The 22311-nt window shown below is 39.7% G+C and overlaps 1 protein-coding gene across 2 annotated transcripts in view; it reads left to right on the top strand.

Annotated features, from left to right (window-relative positions):
- The first annotated feature begins 17539 nt into the window (after window positions 1-17539).
- EFCAB2 (EF-hand calcium binding domain 2) overlaps window positions 17540-22311 on the top strand; it is a 31590-nt gene continuing 26818 nt past the window's right edge. The window contains exon 1 of one of the 2 annotated variants that reach the window (XM_051783363.1): window positions 17540-17869. In XM_051783363.1, coding sequence (XP_051639323.1) covers window positions 17709-17869 — 161 coding nt within the window. In that variant the 5' untranslated portion in view covers window positions 17540-17708. The remainder of the gene's footprint in view (window positions 17870-22311) is intronic. The other variant, XM_051783365.1, reaches the window with a different exon arrangement.

The following is a 22311-nucleotide window of genomic DNA, read 5'->3' on the forward strand; positions in this document are numbered from 1 at the left end:
AGCTACCCAAGCTGTACAGCGGTTGAATTTCGGATTTTCCCAATTCGGTCAGAACTAACAAGAACGAACAGCGGAGAGAATTTTGCATGAACACGGAGGCAGAACTGATCTACGACTCAGTTTCCTTAGGGAGCAGGAATAAAAAACCAATTTTCCCTTGCAGGAAAAGGAAAGCAAGTCAAACCATCGGTATGAGGCTCAACAGAAGGGAAGGTGTGTTTGGCACGAAGTTGCCTTGTGTTGGTGCAGATGGCGTGGCCTCCTGAATTAGAACAAATTACTTTTACCTGCCCCGAGAGGAAGGGAGGAGAAACAAGGAAGTCACCCTGTTATAACTGCACAAGGAAAGGGCTCTATCAAGCACACACAGGCACACACTGCTCTGTCCCCCGTCAGGCTACGTCTATTGGGAGGAAACACGACTCAGTCAGCAAGGTTAGCTCAAGCCAGCACTACGGAACAGCTTGTTGGAACAGAGACAGGACAAGATGCAATATGTACAGATAAGAAAAAGGTTGCCAGAACCTTTCCCTTACTATAAATGCAAGTTAGTAGATTTTATCTCAGTCCAGTAGGTCAGAGTCATCTCAACAGGGAAAGAAGAAAAGGGTAAGAGTGCATCAGTGCAAGGGAGAGGTCAGCGTGTGAGGAAACTGCTCTACTATAAACCATTACCTTTGTTCATTTCTTCATGAAAGAACTCTCTTAGCTAGTCTGCTGAGGAATTCTTGATATATACTCTTCTGCCAAGGTGGCAACAAAAGTAAACAGAGATCACCTAGTTAATATTGCAAGGTTACTGACTAAAACTTACAGATAGCTCTGTATTAATTTAGATGTCATCTGCCTATTATATCTGAACCTCAGATGGAGCCCTACATTTGGACCTCGATCTGGCATAGGCCTCTTCACATGTTCAGCCATGTTTCTGGGAGAGCTTAATCGGCCTGTCTGCAAACTTTACAGACTGATAGACTGTTTTAGGCCAGCTTTGGATCCCTAAGCCTTGCCTTTAATTAGCACATCTGCACACATTCACAGCACCTGTGTATAAGAAAATGCCTAATTCAGAATCACTCCAGAGCTGCAGTCCTAACATATAATCCCATTTCTAAACAATGTCATGTCTCCCTACTTTAGTAACATGCTCATACTGCTTTATACTCCTGTTACCATGGAGAAACAAAACAGCTAACAGCTTTGAGGCACATGGAGAGATTTCTTATCCTAAAGCATTCAAGCCTGTTTATAAAGGCACAAGTATATAAAGTAAAAATCATATTCCTCCCCCTGCCCCCCAGAAATTTAGCACTACTAACGTTTTTTTTTTAAGTTACTACAGCTATCTATTTATTAAACCACTTAGAAGGCTAAACATATTATTTTTAAAGGAGATAAATTCATACCATCATAGTACAGCTAATGCTTATTATCTAACCACACACTTAATTAACTACCAAACAAGTGTAACAGAACTGTGTTTTCAGACTACAGTTAAGTTACCTGTTATTACAGAAGTGAGAAATTTCAGTTGATTTTCAGATGTCAGGTGATTCAACTGTAAGTAATAAATTGTAAATAAATAGTTGCAAATAATCATAAAGCTAATAAAATACACATATAACTGAAATAGATGTGTAACCTTAATGACTGCCTCTCAGTATAAAAAAAATTATGTTTAAGTTAAATACATATTTCTTATATAACTGTGCCTGGGAAAAAATTCTAAGATACTCCCCTGTCCTCTTTGAATCCTGTGTTTCAGGAGTCCGCCTTTTCCTTATTCATACTTTGAAGGGGATAAATGAGTTAGAGGGATATGCTCTGCTAATTGCTCTACCCTGTCTTAATTCAGATAGTAAGTAGATGCTTCAACTCTGCTTTTCATAGACCATGCAGATAAATAGATGCCAGCCATGTCAAAAATGAGTGTTTGGTAATGAGAACTCCTGAAACGAGAAAGTTCTAGAAGAAAGCAAAGCTGCTACTTGTATGATGATAGCCACATGAAAAACAAAACATCATTGCTGATAACCACAAGTACTCCTCCATTAAAATTGTCTTTTCTTTCGTCTCAAAATATATTAAAAAAATCTTCCCTTTCATTTTCATTAGAAGTGACATCTCCCCATATCTAACAGATGCAATCCTATGCACTTTTTACCATCAGATAACATTTTCTTCCTAACTGTCTTGCTTTCTAACCTAAACTGTTCTTCTCTCCAAACCAGTCTCCCCTCTCAAATGTAATTTGGGATCCTCCCTCTGGGACTTGACTCTTCAACAGATCCCTTGCTCTGGTTTCCTTCACTTCTTTAGACTTTAATTAGTTGATCTCCTCATCTTTAATGTTCTTCCCATTATGCACCCTTAGCCCTTCCAAATCTCTCTCTTCCTCCAGTTTGCCAAGAGCAGTCACAAAGGGGTAACAAAAAGAAGAGCAGGCTTTCAGGAGGGGACTGAACGGTCTCAAGAGTCCATCCCACCGGGGTTTTGAACCTTTTCATACACTGTCATTGTTGCAGGAGAACCCAGGCATTTATCTTTCCTTGTTCCATTCTCTTACAGCCTTGTCTGTCCCTTTGTGGCTCTTCTCATGCTTTACCTATGTCTAACCATCACTGAACCATGTTCTTGGTCTCTTCTGCCTGTCCTTAACCCATCTACCCTCAATTAATATTGCCTTCAGAGTTCCACATTCAACATACCATTACTTTAAAAGAGAATGTCATTCTTGCAATCCTCTGCTGCCTTTTATGATAGCAAGCAGCATGTGGAGCAAGTCTTTTTCTTTCTCCCTTTTCATCTCTCCTTGCCAAATCTTCATTAATCATTATTAGAGCCAGTCAGAAATTTTCAGACATTTTTAAAGTGCTAATTTGTCACAAGTGAGGTTGCATGACAAAGGGTCAGTTCTGATAATTTCTTAGCCCAAATAACCCTTGTATCTATATATCTCCATCGGCAGGCTCTATCTGTAGAGCATATCTTTAGGCTCTATCTGCCAGGAGGTTGGGAGTTTGTTTTGGAGAAATACCACTACCCTTGCCCTGTGCTCCTCTTTCCCTGACGAGCACTGTTGCTCACTATCAGAGTCAGGATGCTGAACTAGACTGACCTTGCCTTGTACTATCTATAATCTCTCCATGATATTTTAATATCAAAGGAGTTCAATTAATCTCAGAAATTAGGTGGTCATATCTCACAATAAGGCCTATTATTTGCAGAGGAACTAGATCAGTTAGGTCCTGAGCACGCTTTCAGACCTAAAGGTAGTTAGTGCCTGATTACAAGGAGATCTAACAGTGTTCAAGGGACTGAAATTCAGCTTTCTGGCACTGGTTTGGTTAGCCATTTCTCCTCAGTAGCATCTTTCTCTTACTACACTTTCTGCCATATACCTTTTGGGCCTCCATGTGTGCTGTCAGTCTAGAGTCAGTACACAAGTCCTTTTAAAGATCCTGATGCTATTTTGTTTTTCCTTTGCTGGATGCAGTATTTGAACAATCCCACCAAGCAAAAGTACTGTAAAGCTGCACTGGGACATCACAAATCAGCCACAACCCATGTTTGTCACTGTTTAAAGGGCAAGCACTCACTAACCCCATAGCAACAAGAATCCCTCTTTCCCCATTTTCAAGAAGTAACATTTCTTACTTAAAAAAAAAACCCAAACAACAAAAAACACCAAAACCCAAGCCCATGAGTTTCTGAGAAACAGTTTCTCAATTCAGAGCATTCTAAGACTTACAGCTTCTAAGTCTGGCCTTGGAAAAAAAGGCTGCATTCTCCAACATAAAAGCCAGGATTCATTTGGCTTTATTCAGAACCCTACAAAAGTTTACTGACTACACAAGTCTTGAGTGTTACATATGAACTAGTTAATAAGAAGATATTCAGCTCCACAAATCAGACATCTGCAGTTCCTTTAGATTTTTTTTTGTAACTTGCCACATATACACATTCACTAGAGTGGAGCTGTGAACTCTGGAAATTTAGACAGACTAAACTCCTCTGCACAGCAGTCAGTCTGTGAAAGAGGAGGTAGCATTGTAAATCAGCTTCCAAAAAATACAGTTTTCTTGTGAGAAGACAATGTGAAACAAGCATTTCAAGAGAGTATCAATTAATCTCTCTAAGGGACTATTAAAACAATCATAAGTAGGTTTTAAGTTTGACTGTCAGCTCCAGTGTACCTTTCTGCTCATATATGAAGACACATATGATCAGTATATGTAACTAAATCAAAACAATCATGGAAGACAGATGCAAAAAGTGTAGGCGACAGGACAATTCACAACAGGCAGCCAATAGACCAGCTCTTGCCTAATGCAAATTTTCTGTTCAATCTGACTTGAAAAAAAACAATGCCCACTAATGTCCAGATTACTATCTTTTTGGGTACCGCCTCTTCTGGTACTCTACACCCTCTGTAGTACACACAGTACACACCTATCATAATTTTACTCTTTAAACCTCTTCAATACAATTTTCTCCTTCCCCTCTTGAGATGTTTTTGGTCAAAGAGGAGAAGTAGCCACACACTTTTTGTTGCACCAGAGCACTGCCAGCTCTTAGGCCATTTCATCTGTCCCCCCAGTTCACAAAGAATGGCTTCTACAGATTGTGAAGGCTGTGCTAAACAAAATCCCATAAGCACCCTAGAACTTATAAGAATATTGTATGCTAACAAAAGGTACCACTGTGGTCCAATTGCATACCTTAAGTCTATGATGGGCAAAACTGAGTAAGCAAACTATTTTTCAATATTCATTAATCCATGAATTGTTCGCTTATTTGTTTTGAAGTTCTACAGCATCAAGAGACATGCAGAGAGAAGCAGTACCTCAAACTTCTCCCCAGCACTACTTTCTATATAGGAAACATGTCCAGCACATTAGGAAAAAAAAACAAGGGGAAAAAAAGCTAGGTGCCATGTAGCTTTCCCTGTTCAGGCACTGCTCTGGCAATCCTACAAGGTGGCTGTTAGAAAATCCTGAGGTCTGCTAAGCAGATTCCAAAGCACCAAAAAATAACTTGGAAAGTACAAAACTGCCTTTCCCCACAGTCTTGGTCTTTGGAAGCAGTATCCCGAAGTCCAGCTACTTTTCTGTTAAGCCCCAGAAGAAGTCAGCTCAGAGAAGAAAATGAAAACCCCTCCACACAGTGAGTGAGAGAAGGAAATGGAGCCTTTTTCTTTCTGCCCACTCACCTCCCATCACACATGCACGGGCTCAGGAAAATACACAAAAATTAACTATGCACCAGGGAACAGCAGCTCAAGCATTAGCAACACTTAAAGACTGTACATGATATCATCTTTAAATCAAGAAATATAGACAAGCAGGATAAAGAAAGATCAGAAGTTTGGTCAGTTGATTCTTTTTAGGAAACTGCATTTTATCCAATTGAGTTAACCTCATTGTAGAATGCACCCTGGAAAGAAAGTAATTTTGTCATAGACTGCTCTTTAATCCACTCTGATGGAGCAAATTTGCTCAGCCTTTCTTTTTTTTTTTTCAAACTGAGAAGAACCATCATCATTTCATATGACAGACTTACAGACAACAGAAACTCTTTTGGCAACCCAGTAGAGTAACTGCTAGCAAACAACTACAGGTAATTTCCTAGAAAAGCATCAAAAAACTCAGTCAGTCCCCTGCAAACTCTCTAAGAACAATTATTTGACAATAAGAATCAGACAAAAAGCATCATCACCTAACCTTGCTGTCCAGCATCCATAGGCTAAGGATAGTCCCGGGAGTACACCCTGGCCAGAAGGCAGGCAGCCTTTCCAGCACGTACTATAAACCACAACCAGGTATCCCATAAGGTCACGCTCCTTTAAAGGAACAGCGCCAGCAAAATCATGGGGAGGAAAAGGGTCAAAAGTTTTCTAGAACCTTTCTGCTAATCCAAGAGTTAACAAGCTCCTAAAGTATCCAACTGAAATTTTCTGATAGGAACATAAAGCAACCTATCCTTTTAAATAACATCAAGCCATCATGTTTTGTGTAGCATCCTGAATTATCTGTATTTGCAATACAGGTCTCTCAATTCTGCAGTGTTTCCTACGTCCCAGGACCCATGTGACTCTACTGAGTTCATTACAGGGTCAGGGCCTCAATGAGATTCTGGATTTTATGAATTCTTTTTCATACAAAAGAAAACAGAACTGCCTGGCAGTTTCTCTGTGAGACAAGGCATCTGCACTTGTTTCTCCTACTCTGCACACCAGCAAAGTAAGAGGTCCTCAACAGCAAAACTTAAGAAAGTTAGAAGCAAGGTGAGCACAGCATGCCAGTCTTAACAGGGAACTGTTTTAAAAATACTGTTATACTAGACAGGATAGTGTTTATTACATAAAATAAGAGCTGGTTGCTGTTTTGCAACAGTGAGCTTGTCTATCATTGAAGAACTTATAACCAAAAGTATTATTAAAAAGGACTGAAAACAGGCATGCACTTCAAGCACAAATCTAACACCTTCAAAATAGAGAAGAATCAAATTGTCCACAATATCTATAAAGTTTTTTTTAATCACCACTATGTTCCACATGGGAAAGTCTCAGATGCTTTAGTTATGGATAGCACCGTGAAATCATAATATACTTACCAAAAAAAAGGCAATTTAGAGTAAAAGAAACAAAAACAAAACCTGACAAAACACTTGAAAAATAAGCAATTACATGAGAAAATAGTGTTATAACTGTTCAGCTTTAAAGGAAATTAATGCAGAGCATTCAGATGGCAAATCTTTAAATGAATGCTTAAAACCAGTTTTTTTCCTTTATCCTCTATTTCTTCTCTGAAGCTGGTCTCATCACAAAAGCCAACATGTTTTTTTCAGTAGATAGCACGTATGCTCCCTCCAGCTTCTAGATATTAGCACTTTTATTCCTGATTTCCAAGTGACAATATAAGTGATTAATTCTGTGCAATTATTTGTGATCACAAAGTTGACAGAAAAAAGGGCTCTTACAGTCTAGATTTGTCTGTGAAATCTTGTGCTTAATATAAAACCAACTCTTATCTGCTGCAATCCACCAGGCTACTGAAGGATGTGGGGAGGATGGAAAAAAGAATTTGATGATGGCTCTCTTAAAAGCAGATCTTCCCAACCATTGGATTGCTGCTAATGGCACTGCCCCCTTCAAAACCAACCACACCTTATGCAGATGAAATGCCAGGCCTGGAGCTTTGAGTGATCTGTGAATTTATGGAGCTCATCCCCACCCCTGCCTCCTTTTTAATTCTGATATTACTGAAGATTGTCTCTACTGAGAAAAAGAGATGGGTATTTACTTCTTTCAAAGTCTCAAATCAGAGATTCTCATCTATGTTTCTCATTTCTCAAATCTATGGGGAAGCCAATAGCTTTAGGCTGATAACTTTATGCATTCATATTTTATGGCAATGAATATAGGTTGGAAAGTGATAAAAACAGAGCTCTGAAAATCAGCTTCTTGCTTCTACTACTGAATCAACGTAATCCCACAAAGACAAAACACTCTTTTATTCCTTTCTGTGTCATATTTACTGAAGAGGTCTTCAGTCTTCAGTTAATTTGGAAGACTGGACTTCTGAAAATATACTCAAAAAATTGGCTGCTAGAGGTGTTTAGGAGAACAAGAGGTTCTCAGACTTGTCAAATTTTAGATCAGAAGAATCATGTGTATCTCCATGGTTACCAGATCAGTTTGTGAGCATCCTGGCAGATTTCTGGTAGCCATTTTGGAAGGTTTCATGGATACATTGCTTAGTGAAAAGACTACTGTAGCCATGCAGGCTTGCTGGGGAGACCAAGGGAGGTTGGACCAGACGACCCCATCTGTGGTCTCTTCCAACCTTAACTGTTCTGTGATCCTGCAAAGGCTGTATATATTTGACCATCAGTTAGAAAGGAGAACATGTTGCTGCACCACCTTGTTATCTGACCTTGTTAAACTTGCTGGTGTCAGGGCTAGAGATCAACAAAGTGGTCAGTTTAGTGTCTTGTGATCTGGCAATCATGGGTCTGTCTACATGTCTGTGTAGCCTGAACTTCTGGCACGCAAATATTTCACTCTGGGAGCAGGAAAAGTGGTGGTGGTGCCACTGAAGGGAAGGCTTTGTTGTGGGTGGGAATAGAAGATTTAGACAAAGTTATTAAAAAGCAAGGCCTTGCCGGTGAGTCTTGAGGTACAGAAAGGACTCCCTTGCTTTCTAAATTCCTTCTCAGAGAAGGGTTTAGGTGTGGTTAAACCCAATCTTAGCCTTGGACTGTGTTAACGGTTTAAATTTAAAGGAATTATAGAGGTCTGATTGAACCACTTTTGTCCTGCTGGTTTTAATGATTGGCAAAAGGAAAATATTTATATAAAATGAATAATTTATTTTATATAAATGATCAGACAAAAGATCTTAATCAGAATTATTTACTACACAATATAAACACTAAAAATCTACTAGTAGAGTATAATATAGCATAAAGTAGTATAGTGCACTGTAACAAAGCAATTATTGAAGCAGTTATATTAAAGCTGGCAAAAAGAAAGAATTATTAAGTAGAGAGCTGATGTAACTCACCCATACCAACGCTTGTGGGAAGATCTTCTCTAAACCTTGAGGAGTATCCTTGGTGGGCATTCCCAACCCAAGGAAGGAATCTCCACACACACACTCCAAGAAGGGTTATGTCAGAAGAACCTGGCTGCAGGAGAGGGGACTGGACTTCTATAGTATAAAGTGATTGACTGCTAGTCACACCTTTACAGGCCAGCTGTCAGCTTATATGGATGCTAGCTGGCAGTGGAAGGTAAGGTCACCAAGAGACAACAGTAGTGCCTCAAATCATCGCAGCAACATTTTGTCTTCAGGCTTCCAGAACTTGCGGTTTAGTTAAAAACTATTCTCCTTCTTGGACTCTGTCTGGTTGAGTTAATGTGAACTGACAGTAACCATAGCTCTCTAGGTGACAAAGATGCAATGCCAATAAATACTCTTGTATAGTGAAAGTATATATAAACCAGATAAAAAAGTGTGTTCTGTTTTAATTATATACTTCAATAAACAATTAGAGGAAAATAACTATCTCACACCATGATATCACTTTTAGGTTTATTTTCATAGCCATCCTGTTCCTGAGGGTAAATCCTGGTGCCAATGACATAGAACTGAGAAGAAGTTGCCTATCTAGGATTTACAGATCCTCAATTTCAGGTGGACTATTAAACTTATATTTCCACTTTCTTAAATTCAATTAGCAGGTAAAACTTATGCATATATTAGGTATTAGTCCATTTTCACTGTCCTGCATAATCTTAGCCATAGCTCTTTCCTATGCTGCTAAGCTTTATTTGTTGGAATAATCTTACACACTGATGTGCGTATGATCGATGTGTCTAACCGGCAACTGCTCAGCAACCATACGTTAGGCAGTTGTCACTCCCCATCTTATTCTGTGCAAGTATTTAAGTGGCTATTCAGAAAATGAGAATTCGTTTCATGGAGAAAAAGCCCATTAGTACTTTGTTGCCTATTTGTATTTCCTGGGTTATTTTTCATGTTGTTTGTTGTTTCCCTGGTGTGGTTCATTGCATAGTTTCATAAATTCATAAGTGATACAGCTCTGAATGTCCATACTGAAGACAATTTAAATGGCTTTATCGAGATATTTAAGTGCCTCTTCTTGTTAAGTCTCCTTTATTTGCATCTATCTACAGTATCGATTAGAATCAGTTTAGTATGCTGCAGTTTTCCCTGCTCCTTAGGGCTCTGCATGTGATAACTGCTTGTCTTTCTGTCCCATAAGGCTAATGTCCTTATCATGTTTTCCTTTGAAAACACTCACCTATACGTTGCAGGTACCAACTAGCCATTTCACTCCAATAGTCCAAATGATGTAACATAATAAAGCTAAATCTATTTGAAAGTGGTGACCACTGCACTCTGTTGAAGGGATGCAATTTCTGTTTCAGAGCTGAAAAAGGGATTATATGTCCAAAACCACTGGTGGTTGGTTTGTTTGTCTGTTTGTTTGTTTTTATCCCTCCAGCTAGTCTAATAAATGATTAAGTTTCTTCTTCCAAGCCCTGCTTTTGCTTCCTCAGTGGGCCTCTGTGAGAATGGAGCATGACTGGAAGACAGTTCAAGAAGGCAGCCATATGAGTTGGGAGAAGGGGAGCCAGTGATGGAACAAAAGCCCCTTCTTGGAGGATTGTGCCAAAAGTCTCAGGCTGCTCCTTGGTGGCAATTCTGTGTTTCCTCAGCCCCTGTGGATCGTTCTTTCACTGCCTCTTCTGCTACACTAGCCCAGCTCACAACCTGGTAACCACAACCACAAAGAAAGAGTATTTTTTAGCTGAATCAGCTTCCTACTCAGATCCTTTCATGGCCATGCCTTGGGGCATGGCAGAGAAGGTGATACAAGAGGAGGTGATGCCTCTGCTTGCCCTGGCACAGTGCCTCTGAAAACTCGACCAATCTGAAGTATTTGTTAGTTTGCTCTTAGTTTGAGTTACTGTGTCTAAATAGTGCAGTAGACCCTTCCTATTTCTAGATTTATGCCATATCTAAATAGTTGCAGTGGCAAAATTTACAAGAGGAGGAGCAGTTTTGATAGCTTATTTTTTCAGTTCCCAAGAATGAAGAATACAGCAAAATGTCAACTCTTCCTGGTAAAATTGGCTGAACTTCAGCTTTTGACAGTGTAACAGTCTATTGTGGTATGAATATTTTACATTCATAGCCAACATGCAGTCTCTGAGAACAGATTTGATATTCATTAATACAGCTATGTATCTTCTGGCCACAGTGCATCAAAGTCCCCTATCCCTCACAAGGGAAGCAAATAGGAGCTCAATTTCTTTCTTATTCTGAAGGTAGAAAAAATATTTCTGAAATGCGTCTTAGTTCTCTTCCTTTTTTCCCCTCTTAAAATAACAAAATATATTTTTATTTCAAAGCAACTTTCATTTTACAATAGTAAGTCTATATAGGAAAGTCTACAAAACATACCTTGTATAGTATCTCTAGTTAGATCAGAGATAACTTTTTTAAAATATGGAAATCAATTTAATAACTGCAAAGTTAAAACTTATATTTCAGTAAAAAATAAAATTCGTGAACCTGGAAAAACAAGCTAGCCATGCAATTAGCCCTTTAAATAAAAAAAACACTGAGATGAATGAGAATTGAGGTGATACTTATGCTATAAAACTAGTCTTCATCCTGTGCCACTTGTGTCAATGGAGATGAATAAATTGTGAATCAAATTAAAATCAGTCCCCCAGCCCTTAACCTTATTCCCACTGAAATTCTGAAGTTAACATGAGCAGGTAGTGGGGTAAGACTTGTAAAGTAAAATTCTGAACACATTAATGGGACTTGTTATGGAATATGGTTTTCTCCCTTACTGTCCTACCGTAGATTTAAAAGGGTAGTGCTACATCAGTTCTCCAAACATTATCTTCACAAGCAGATGGTGTAGAATTTTTTTTAATAAATGAAAATTTGCATTCTGAAGAAAGCAGAATAATCAGAGATGGTTAAATTGATGGACTCTCTATAGCCAGGTTCTTTTTGGTTTTGATTATTACTAACTTAGTGAGTACAGCAACATCTCTATGCCCAAATAATCTTGACAGATGATGTAAAAGAAAGTAATTTTACTTATAAGCCAGAAGGATTTTCCTGAGTATTAAAAAGTACCGTGTCATGCCTCATGTAAAGTGGTTAAGTGCCATACATGATCATTCAGATGTATAACCTCAGTTCCTTTTCTCATCCTGTGTCATGGCTGACAGCTCTGTAAAATTTGCTTTGGGCCAACTTACCCACGCTATGGCCTTTATACCCTTAAATTTCGTGTTATAACATAACAAACAACAAAGTAGGAGCTTTTTTTTAAAGGTTAGCTTCACAATATTGGTAACATAAATGTAATTCCAGCAGTCAATCACTTTATACTATAGAAATCCAGTCCCCTCTCCTGCAGTCAGGTTCTTCTGACATAACCCTTCTTGGGGTGTGTGTGTGGAGATTCCTCCCTTGGGCTGAGGATGCCCCCTGAGGATACTCCTCGAGGTTGAGAGAAAGTGATCTCCCTACAAGCATTGGTATGGGTGAGTTACATCAACTCTCTACTTAATAATTCTTTCTTTTTGCTAGCTTTAATATAACTGCTTCAATAATTGCTTTGTTACAGTGCACTATACTACTTTATGCTATATTATACTCTACTAGTAGATTTTTAGTGTTTATATTGTGTAGTAAATAATTCTGATTAAGGTCTTTTGCCTGTTCAACTGTTTGTTAATTTGTCATAATAAATTCATTTATATAAATATTTTCCTTTTGCCAGTCATTAAAACCTGCAGGACAAAAGTGGTTCAATCAGACCTCTATAATTTCTTTAAATTTAAACCCTTAACACAGTCTGAGGCTGAGATAGGATTCAGCCTCACCTAGACTCCTCTCTCAGAAGGAGTTTAGAAAGCAAGGGGAGTCCTTTCTGTACCTTGAGACTCATCGGCAAGGCTTTGCTTTTTAATAACTTTGTCTAAGCCTTCCACTCCCCCCCATGGCACTATTCAATTACAATTGTCTAATTATCAGTCTGAAATCTTTGATTTTGTGTTTTCCTCATGTATCTCTATTTTTACACAGCTTCTAGATAACCACCTTATTAGAGGACCTTGCTTAAATATAAAACAATTATCAAATAATCTTTTGCTTTTTTAAGAATACCAAGATGAGCCTTTTGGGACATGTCAAATGTTCATCTCTTTGAGAATCCTTTCTTCTAGTGATGCCTAAAGAAGGTGCTCAGTGGAGAATCAGGCAAATGAGTATCTTCAATACTCTGTCTCTCAGCCTCCTTCAAATGGTTTGTGATTCAAGGATTTCCCAAGCTAGGGACATTTTAGAGTATTTCCATGTGTTCAGTACCACTCGGGTTTTTCTTCTTTTCTTCCTAAGTCCTTCAGCCATTTGAGAGTATGTTATTTGGGATTTTCTTTGGCATGGTATTGAAGCATGCAAAGAACTTTTTCAAAAGAAACAGAGAAGGCAAGAATGGAGTTTTCATTGATGTTGCCAACATCATTGCTTTTGTCTCTTGAAAGAGGGATTCCACTGACCTTGTCTCGGTACTCCAAAAGTCCCTCATTCCTGAATGTCAGGCTACTGGCTGATGCCTTCCAGGCTCCAGAGGAACACAGGCATCCTGGATATAGAATCCAAGGTCTTCATTTGAGGAAGCAGGCTTTCTTTACCAGTACGGGGCCCGTGAACTTGGCTCGGTGCTCAGTGGTGAGCCCCTGCTGCCTGTAGAGCATGGGGAGAAGTACTCATGGCAACCCATGTTGCTAGGCAGATGGATGATTGTGTTTTGTTCCTGCTACCGTGTTCTCAGGGATCCTGGCTTCACTTCTAGATATAATTAATGGTAATAAAGTCTGAAGGTTAAAATATATGGATCCCTAGGGCCATTTTTGTGCCTGGGTGGGATGGGGAACAGTATCCTGACACTTACATATAAAAGAGAGAGCTTTTTTCTGCTGCAGCTCTTTAGGCGTAGTCCCAGAGGCCAAGCACTGCCAGCAACTCCTTGACATTGAAGAATATTGCTGCAGTAAAAAATGCTTTTTTTTTCCTAGTAACTCATTTTTAATGTATGTTCAGTCACTTTTCCTCAAGTGTAGCTTTGTTGAAGCTGGACAGGAGGAGCAAAAGACCCAAAAGATCCATAGCTGTACATGATAGATATTTACCAGGACAGTTCCAAAGCAATCCCATGGACTGAGAAGGGTTTGAGACGTTGCTATTATAAGCAGACTTCAAACCTGATTTTTCCCCTTTCTTTCTTCTGTGTTTTACTTATGGACTTAGCCAATCACTGAGCCTTCTACCTGTAAAAGAATATCTCACCCTTCTTGCCTTCCTCTCTATTTCTCCCTCTCTTCTAATTGCATGGTCCAACTTCCTGGATGTGCTGATTGAGATGCTTGTCAAACTCTTTTCTGAATTTCTTAATATGGCAGAACACTATTCACTTTTTGATGGATTGTTTTTTTAGTACTTTAGTGACTCATATCTGCTCTCAGTGAGTGGCAGAACCAGCACAAGGTAGAAGGAGGTTGTGCAGCCAGCAATAGGGAAGGAAGAACAAGACTTGGATCTTCCCCTTTCAGCATTGGTGAATTCCATATGTGTCAGGGAATCATATGCTGACATTTTATTTAAGAAATCAGATTTTTTGCTTCTAGGTTTCTGACCTATAGAAAAAGTAAAGGAACTCCCTTGCCAATTTATGTGCTTTTTGCTATTCTGTAGGTGAGAACAGGAAAACTTATTTTTTACAAAGAACCCAAAGTTTTGGCAGATAAGGTTAATATAAACATACCAGCAGCCCAGAGGAGGTCAGTGGTAGAGCAGATAATGGTGGGCATGCCTATATGTCTGTCTCTACCCACTCTGTTAGGCTTCTCTTCATCTGGTCCAAACATAGGATAAAAGCCTACTGTTACAAAGAGAACAAGTCAGAGGAGAAGCTGTCTTCCCTCCCACACATCAAGGAATGAGGTAGCTGCTCTCAGTGTAATTTACCTAAATTCTGTAGGGAAAGATACAGCATAGGCAAGGAATAATGGAGTCTTTTTCTCATTTTTGTCTGGTTGATGTGTATCATTTGGGCGAACAGATGTTTAGATAATACTCTGTTTTGAAGAGTCTGTTTCTGAGTGACACAAATCAGCTGCTAATCCCAGAGAAAGAGTGGAATGAAGGTGCCAAATGCACTTGGGCCATTCATGTCACATTGGTTAGAAAGGGTACTGTGACATGGAAATGCCTGCTGAGTGGTACAGCTATACCCGTTTAGCTGCGGAGGAGTTACAGGTAGAGTCCTGTCACAGAATTACAGTTATACACCTGCTTTCTCTGAGAAGAGCAAATGAATATGCTTCTTTGTGCCTTCAGTTACATGGTCCCCAAGGACCCAGAGAGGGAGTCCTACAGTGAAGGTCTTCAGCAAGTGTTTGGTGCAAAGATGTGTCCAAATGCTGCAGCCCTGAAGCCATGGGGGGACACTGTTTTATAGGATGTTACTACACCTCCTTGAACTGCTTTGTCTTTTACGTCACTTCTCCCATTTTAGAGCTGGGTTTTATTGCTGAATAACATTTCTGAACATATGCATGGAAAATATGCAAAATGTGTGATAGGACCCTGATAGCTCACAGGAATGTATGTGATTAAATTAGGTTCAAAAGTAAGGGTACCTTATGTCTATCAGACTTCAGTGGATCCAGGCTTTGTATCAGTAATGCTGGATCCTTCCATATTTTCCCTGAGATATTTTCTGACATTTTTTAAATGAAAAGTTACAATTTTAAAAGGGTATGTTCTCTTCAGAGAAGCTCTGTAAAGATCTTGCATGCAGCAGCTGATATTTCAAGCTGTTGAATTAGTAGTTCTGGGTTTCCTTTTGTACTTGTCTGTGCCAAAATGTGATTAGTTGTTTCAGCCCACTCATACCCTTGGTTTGAGATATCTGTGCATTAAGTTAGAAGGGAAACAGCCATGTGGTTCAGGTCCAATATTTGATCTGCATTATAATTGTTAACACTTTTTTGCTACATAGATTTTTTCAAGACCTGTTGCCAGGAAATTTTAAAGCAGTGAGTTCTTGTTTTGAAGTGCTTTCTCATTCCATATTTTGTTCTACTCCTGAAGACAGCTGAGATATCAGAGCCCTGTGTGTCAGGAATTGGGAGAAGAAGGAGAAACAGGTGCTGACACTTGGCTGCAAGCTACTGGAAGCAAAAGGAAACTCCACGCTGGAGCACACAATGCAAAGGAAGCACTTTGATTTACAGTAATTGTCCTGAGTGGAATCTCAACAACACAGACAGGACAGCTCAAAATACTGTTAGCTGAAATTAATATGAGCTCTGAGTCACTGAAGATTCTTCACCTAACTTAACAAGTACAAACATTCAGGATTTGAGCAATACCTTTATACACTCAGAACGACACTCTCCCCAAGGAGCTATAGTAGCAGCTCATGAGGGCTGGAGTTGGCTGCTGCAACGGGACACAGATGTTGTGGTGTAAATGATGTGTCATCTCTGTAGCGTATTTCACCATTTTCCCTTTCTTCATCAGCTTTTGCCCACTGCTTTCATTACCATCTCTCTTGGAGGAAACAAAGGAATAGCGAGGAAAGCCAAGTGCAAGCCCTGGTGAAATTGCTGGGAAGATATTATAGGTGGATGCCTGAGTGGAGTTCCTGCCTTTTCATGTCACATTTGCAGTGACTCACTTCAATTCAAAGGCTACTAAACACACAATAATCTCAATAAATTTGCACAATAAGCAATATTTGTATGTATTTTAAAGCTGAAAGCTGTTTATATTCTGGGCATAGATTTATCATGAAAACCTGAATAACTAGAACAGAATTTTTTAAAGCTTTGTTTAGGGATATGTAGTAAACACTTGAATCAGTGTAGCATTTGTAGAAGAGCTGTAAGTGTGCTGTGATTAATTAGGTGATCTGGAAAATTACATAAGAAATGTAACACTGGGTACAATATTCAAGAACATGAAATTCCGCATTTGGGGTAGGAGAGGGAAGAGATAAGAAAACTCCATCCTTGCCAAAACAATGTATTTCACACTTTACTTCAGTTTCAAACATGTGATTGATCCACCACCACATGCCTACAACCAGGAAAGAAAAAAGTTTTCTGTGTGGAGGGTTGAGGGAATAAGAAATGGGACCCCTGTGAGACTGAAAGACAAGAGTCTTTCATTCTGCTGCCACTGCATCCTCTAAATTTCGCTGCCATGCTGTTCTCACAAAAATTTCTGTTACCAATTTGAGAGGAAACAAATCTGTGCTCCTCCTGTAGTCAAACATAATTTGAAATATTTAGTTACTTTAATAAACTGCTCAAGTCAGTAGATAACCTTTCTGAGAGATCAGCTTTGTTAGAGAGCATAATCAGCTGTTTTCCCAACAGAGTAAAGATGTATTCTCTTGGGTATCTATTATACCATCTTTATTCAGAGCCACATTCAATAAAAATGCAAAAAAAAAGTGGCTGAAAGGCAAATAACAAATGCTAAAATGTTTTAAAAAAGGGATGTTTTTTAAAGCAGAGAAGACCTCTCTAAGTTCAATGTGTTTTTTGAAATTTCAGGCTTCCATGAATACGGGGAACATTGTAACTGAGAGGTGGAAATGAATGTGTGAGGAGCAGTCGTCCACACGGGCTTTGCAAAAATTTAATATCTGACAAACAAGCACCTGCTGTGGTGAGGACGAGGTTTTAGTCCTAGGAATTTCATAAATGTTTCTTTTCTAGGAATATATGATTTTATCTTGCCAAAATATTAATATTTATATTTTTTTCTATTTTCACAGTTGTTTTTGAGTCAGAAGAACCAGGCATCGCAACCCTGTCTGCTAAAACACACAGCTAAATTTAAACTACACAGTTTTATTTAATATCACTAAGACAGAATATTTTAGCTGTTTCGGTGCGATGGTATTTAGAATAAAATGTTCTTTCACTTTCTAAAGCTGAGATACACGGAAATCTCTGCAATTGCTGGGAAAACTCTTTAAGAGGAATGTAGTCCTCTGAAGTGTCAGATTTAAGCGGCAGGTTTAACTTGATTCCTGCCTGGAAGGGCAGTGGGGTGCACTGGGGGTCAGACATGAGGTTTGGGCACGTTCTCCATCTCTTTAGCACAGCGGGGAGCGACGCCCTACACCCCGCTGCTGTGTGCAGGAGAGGGCCCGCCCGGGCCCGGCCAGGCCCGCGTCGCTATGGCGACAGCGCCGGCGGCTGCCATGGCGGAGAAGGAGAGCGCCGAGGGTAAGGCTGGGCCGGGGCCTGGCCGGGCCGGGCCAACCCAGGGCCTCCCGCCCGGCAGAGTGTGCAGGCGGGCAGCGCGGGGGACGGGCCGCCGCCGGGCCGTACCGAGAGAGGCCTGCCCGCCTAGGGCCTCCGGCGGCGGGATAGGCGGCGGCTGAGGGGTCAGCCCTGCCCGGGGCTGGTGCAAGGGTGGCACAGGGACACGCACTGAGCGACACAGGCACAGATACACACACACACACGCACACATAGATATAGGAGTGTGTATATTGAAGTCTTCAGCATCTTCACGAGGGGAAGCAGAGGGGCAAGCACTGGTCTCTTCATTCTCGCGACCAGTGACAGGACTCGAGGATACGGCTGAAGCTGTGCCAGGGGAGGCTGAGGTTAGGTATGAGGAAAAGGTGCTTCACCCAGAGGGTGATTGGGCACTGGAACAGGCTCCCCAGGGAAGTGGTCGCAGCACCAAGCCCGACAGAGTTCAAGAAGCATTTGGACAGTGCTCTCATTCACACGGTGAGATTCTTGGGGTGCCCTGCGCAGGGCCAGGAGTTGGACTCAATGATCCTGATGGGTCCCTCCCAACTCAGCATATTCTGTGATTCTGTGGTTCTGTGATTCTATATATGTATATATATATGTGTGTGTATGTATATATATATTTGCATATATCTGTGTGCATGTATGCACACATGTACATGTATATGAAAGCACGCACACGTGCATATTTACACACACACAGAGAAATACACCTCCTGCCCCCTGTCCCATTCAGTGTGGTCACAGCAGTGCCTCCTCCTCAGGGCAAGGAGCTGCTCCCCAACACTCCTTGCCACAGGGGATACCACCAGCTGCCCATGGCCAGTGTCATCTGTGGCCAATGCCACCCGCGGGCAGTGGCCACCGGCACTGGTAGCCTTATGGTTGTGTTGCTGCCACTCAACTGAGCGGCTGAACCCACTGCTGGAGTCACTTGGTCGTCTTCTTTTGCAGTCATTTCTGGATGCATCAGACTCTCTCTGCCAGAAAAAAAGTAATCTGTGCTGCTGATAGCACTGTGGCTTATTTTTAGAGGCAAGCATGTTCTACTTTAGGGAGTGTTGCCAGAAATTATATTTTATAGGCTAAAGGTAATTCCTTCTTCAAGGATATTCAAGTACCATTTCAAGGAAAACGTATTTTCTGCAAAGCTCACAATGTTGTGACTTCTGAAATCCATCCCTTCTGTAAGTAAACTTGGTGTGTTGCAGTAGTTTGCAAATTCTGAGCATTGTATTTGAAATAATTTAAACAATGGATTATTTCATATTATTTAGGAAACAAATAATATATTCCACAGGGAAGTCCAATATAAATAGTTGCTGTGGATAGTGCTAGATGAGTAGTTTGATTTTGGTAGAAGTATTTCTAGCTGCACTTTGACACATAGATGCCTTGCAGACATTAAAAAATAAGGCTGATGTAGCTTCATTGAAGACTGTTCTAAAAGTGGTTGTTTTTAATATTGGTTGTCCTTTTTGTTTAGTCTTGTGAAAGCATATGTTTTGCATCTTTCGAGTGTTGCAACTGAAGCTGAGGTGCAGTGCTGGCAGAGGTGAATAGAGATGTAGGATAGCAGCCTAGAAGTCTGCTGGACCGTCTGAGAAGACAGAATGTGGTGTTCTGGCAGGATAACAGTAGTATTGAGAAGTTCTAGCTCCATATGTTTTGGGCACCCATATGTGTAATACTGAGATTTTGCACCATTTTGGTAATCCACAGCCAGAAACTCTTGGAGAAGAAAGGTCATGGGTTTTTGACTGCTCAAATAATGAATTTAAATGCCTTTTTTTGTAGCTTCAAAGTGAGAATACTTTGTAAGAAGTTTAATTATTGTATTACTAAAGACAGATCTCTTGGGTTTTTTTGCACTTCATGTTTTTTTAGATCCTGTAAAACACTATTCCCGGAGGAGTATCAGATGTCATCTTCTAGAGGAAAATTGTACTGTCATCCTAAATGTCCTTAATCCGTAAACTCCATCCCTGGCCCTGCCAGTGGTTCATGGAAAGTGACATTTAGTTTCTTTTCCATAGAATGAAGAAAATAACTTGTATCACAAGGAAAAGTCACTCGTGAGAATCACAACAGTGTCTGCTGTTAGGCAAACCAGTTGTTTATTGCCCTATAAAGGTGCCTCATTATTCTAAAGACAGGTGAGGTAAGCTAAAAGTCTCATAGCAGAAGCAATCCCCTAAGAGTAAGTCACTTACACCATTTCAGACTTGCTATTAGCCTTCTTGCGGAGAGCAGTTAGGGGGTTAATTAGGATTCCCCAACTCTGGATTCACACGTTGATTATGCTTTCTTCTGACAAGTATTCCACATCTGTGCAAACTGCAGCTTTTACTTTATTATGCTTCAAACTAATAACATTAGTTGCACTGTCAAATAAGTAGTCCTTAGAGTATTCCTCTTGGTTCTTTGTAGAACTGCAGTTCCACCAGCTTTCATGGAAGGGTTTCCCTTAGGTCCTATTATCTTCCAAGTTCTGTTTTCTTCAAAGTCGAAATGCCTACTTAAATGTTTTACAGATGTACGTGATGTACACAAGGAAATATGGTGAAAGGCCAAATCCTTCTACCTATTGAACATGTTATTCACATGAGTATTACCCTCTAACTTAAGCAAATGTTGTGAATAAAATCTTGTATGTGTGTTAAGTGTTAATGGGATCATACTATCTGTAGCTATGTGTTTTATGTATGAATTTATATCCCTACATTTGTGCTTTCAACTATATTTAATGTTTTTTTCCATACTCATCATCCTAGACTATTTGCTTAATCTTTTATTTCTGTACATTTGTCCCTATCTTCCCTTCTATCATTCTGTTCCTTTCCCCTTTTCTGCTACTTAATTCAGTCTGTCTGTTCTTCCATTTACTCTCAGATACTGTCTTTGTAATTTGACACAACATGTCAGATTTTCTAAGTTTTAATACCTTTGATCTCAATACTGATGTTACCAGAACCTGAAAGCAAAATGCCAGACTGGTAGTGCCTCAGGTAGAACTAGACAGAAGACATGTTTTTTTCCATATGGGAATTAAGAAAGTACATAAAAGAGAGAATACTCAGTGTTCCTGTATCATTATGGAAATGTTATGTAATTGATTGGTATTAGAGTTTTTGGTAAGACCATATTCTTTGTGCCAGATAGTGCATATTTAAAATGCAACTAAAAAGTCATGAATTTTAATCCAAAAGGGAGTATATTAAATAATCTGAGTTCCTGTTTCATCCACTTATGCCCATATGAAACCAAATAACTAGTTCTGGATAACAGATGTCCTTCAGAAAGTTACTCTATTTGGATGTGAAGACTTATGGAGAATAACCTTCTGCAATGATGGTTTTCTCTGGTAAATGATTAGTAGTTGTTCTGGGTAGTTTGAGTTACAGATGCCACATGTAATTGGGCCTCACAAAACCTCTTCCTACCACGTATGAAGACACACAGTCAAGTGGATGTTATAAGGGGAAATGGGAAAGAGTTTTCACCCCAATTTTATTATGTAAATACAGTAACAGTGTGTTCAGTCATACCTATATGTCTGCTCTTTACCTGCCTAGGTTGGCTGCCTGGCATGCTGATGAAATCAGGATTTTAGTGGAGATAACAATTGGTAAGAGCTAGCTACATATCCCATTCAACTTTCTTGCAAAGAAGCAGAGTTGCCACTACATCACCTGCCATGCTGAATCTTCTGGAATTAACATCTAAACCTTCCCTTTCCATGTCACCTGGCTCTGCCTGCCTTTTGATATGATAGAGATACTGAAAATGTGCTTTCACTGCTTGTTCTGTTTTAATAAAGTTTCAAGTCAAAACTCAGAGAGCCTAGGAGCTGCCATGAGCACTGTAGGCAGTCGTAACCATTAATTCTGCTTGGAGCACACTTAATTAACATGAGAGTTTCAAATCTGACACAGAAAAGCACTTAAGCCTTGTAAGGCTTTGGGGAATCCTGCTGAATGGGATAACATGATGCACATGACACTTAAGCACATGAGTACATTTAAGGGTCTTGCTATATTGAGGATTTTAAAATATGTTTTTGAGAGTTTCACAAATGAGCATCAGCATTTGAAAGGTACAAAAGCTATAAATTAAACACGATAAACCTTCAGGCTAGAGGAGTCTATCAGACAGATTATCTCAATTTAAAAAGTGACAGTGTTTCATTTATGGGAAAATATACAAAATTAGTATGAGATGTTAAAAATAAGTGGCTTTCATAGTGCTCAAGCAAGCAATATTTCAGCTCTGGAAGAAAATCTGAATATATGAGATCACTTAGGAAATCAGTGTGCAGTTTTATCACAGTGGAATTTACAGATGAACACTATGAATATTTTTATATTCTCTTGTTGACATTGCTGTAGGAAATTACATGAGAA

Source organism: Manacus candei, unplaced genomic scaffold (genome assembly GCF_025592945.1).
Source record: "Manacus candei isolate 608988 ecotype Guabito, Panama unplaced genomic scaffold, ASM2559294v1 h1tg000017l, whole genome shotgun sequence".
NCBI classification, from domain to species: Eukaryota; Metazoa; Chordata; class Aves; order Passeriformes; family Pipridae; genus Manacus; species Manacus candei.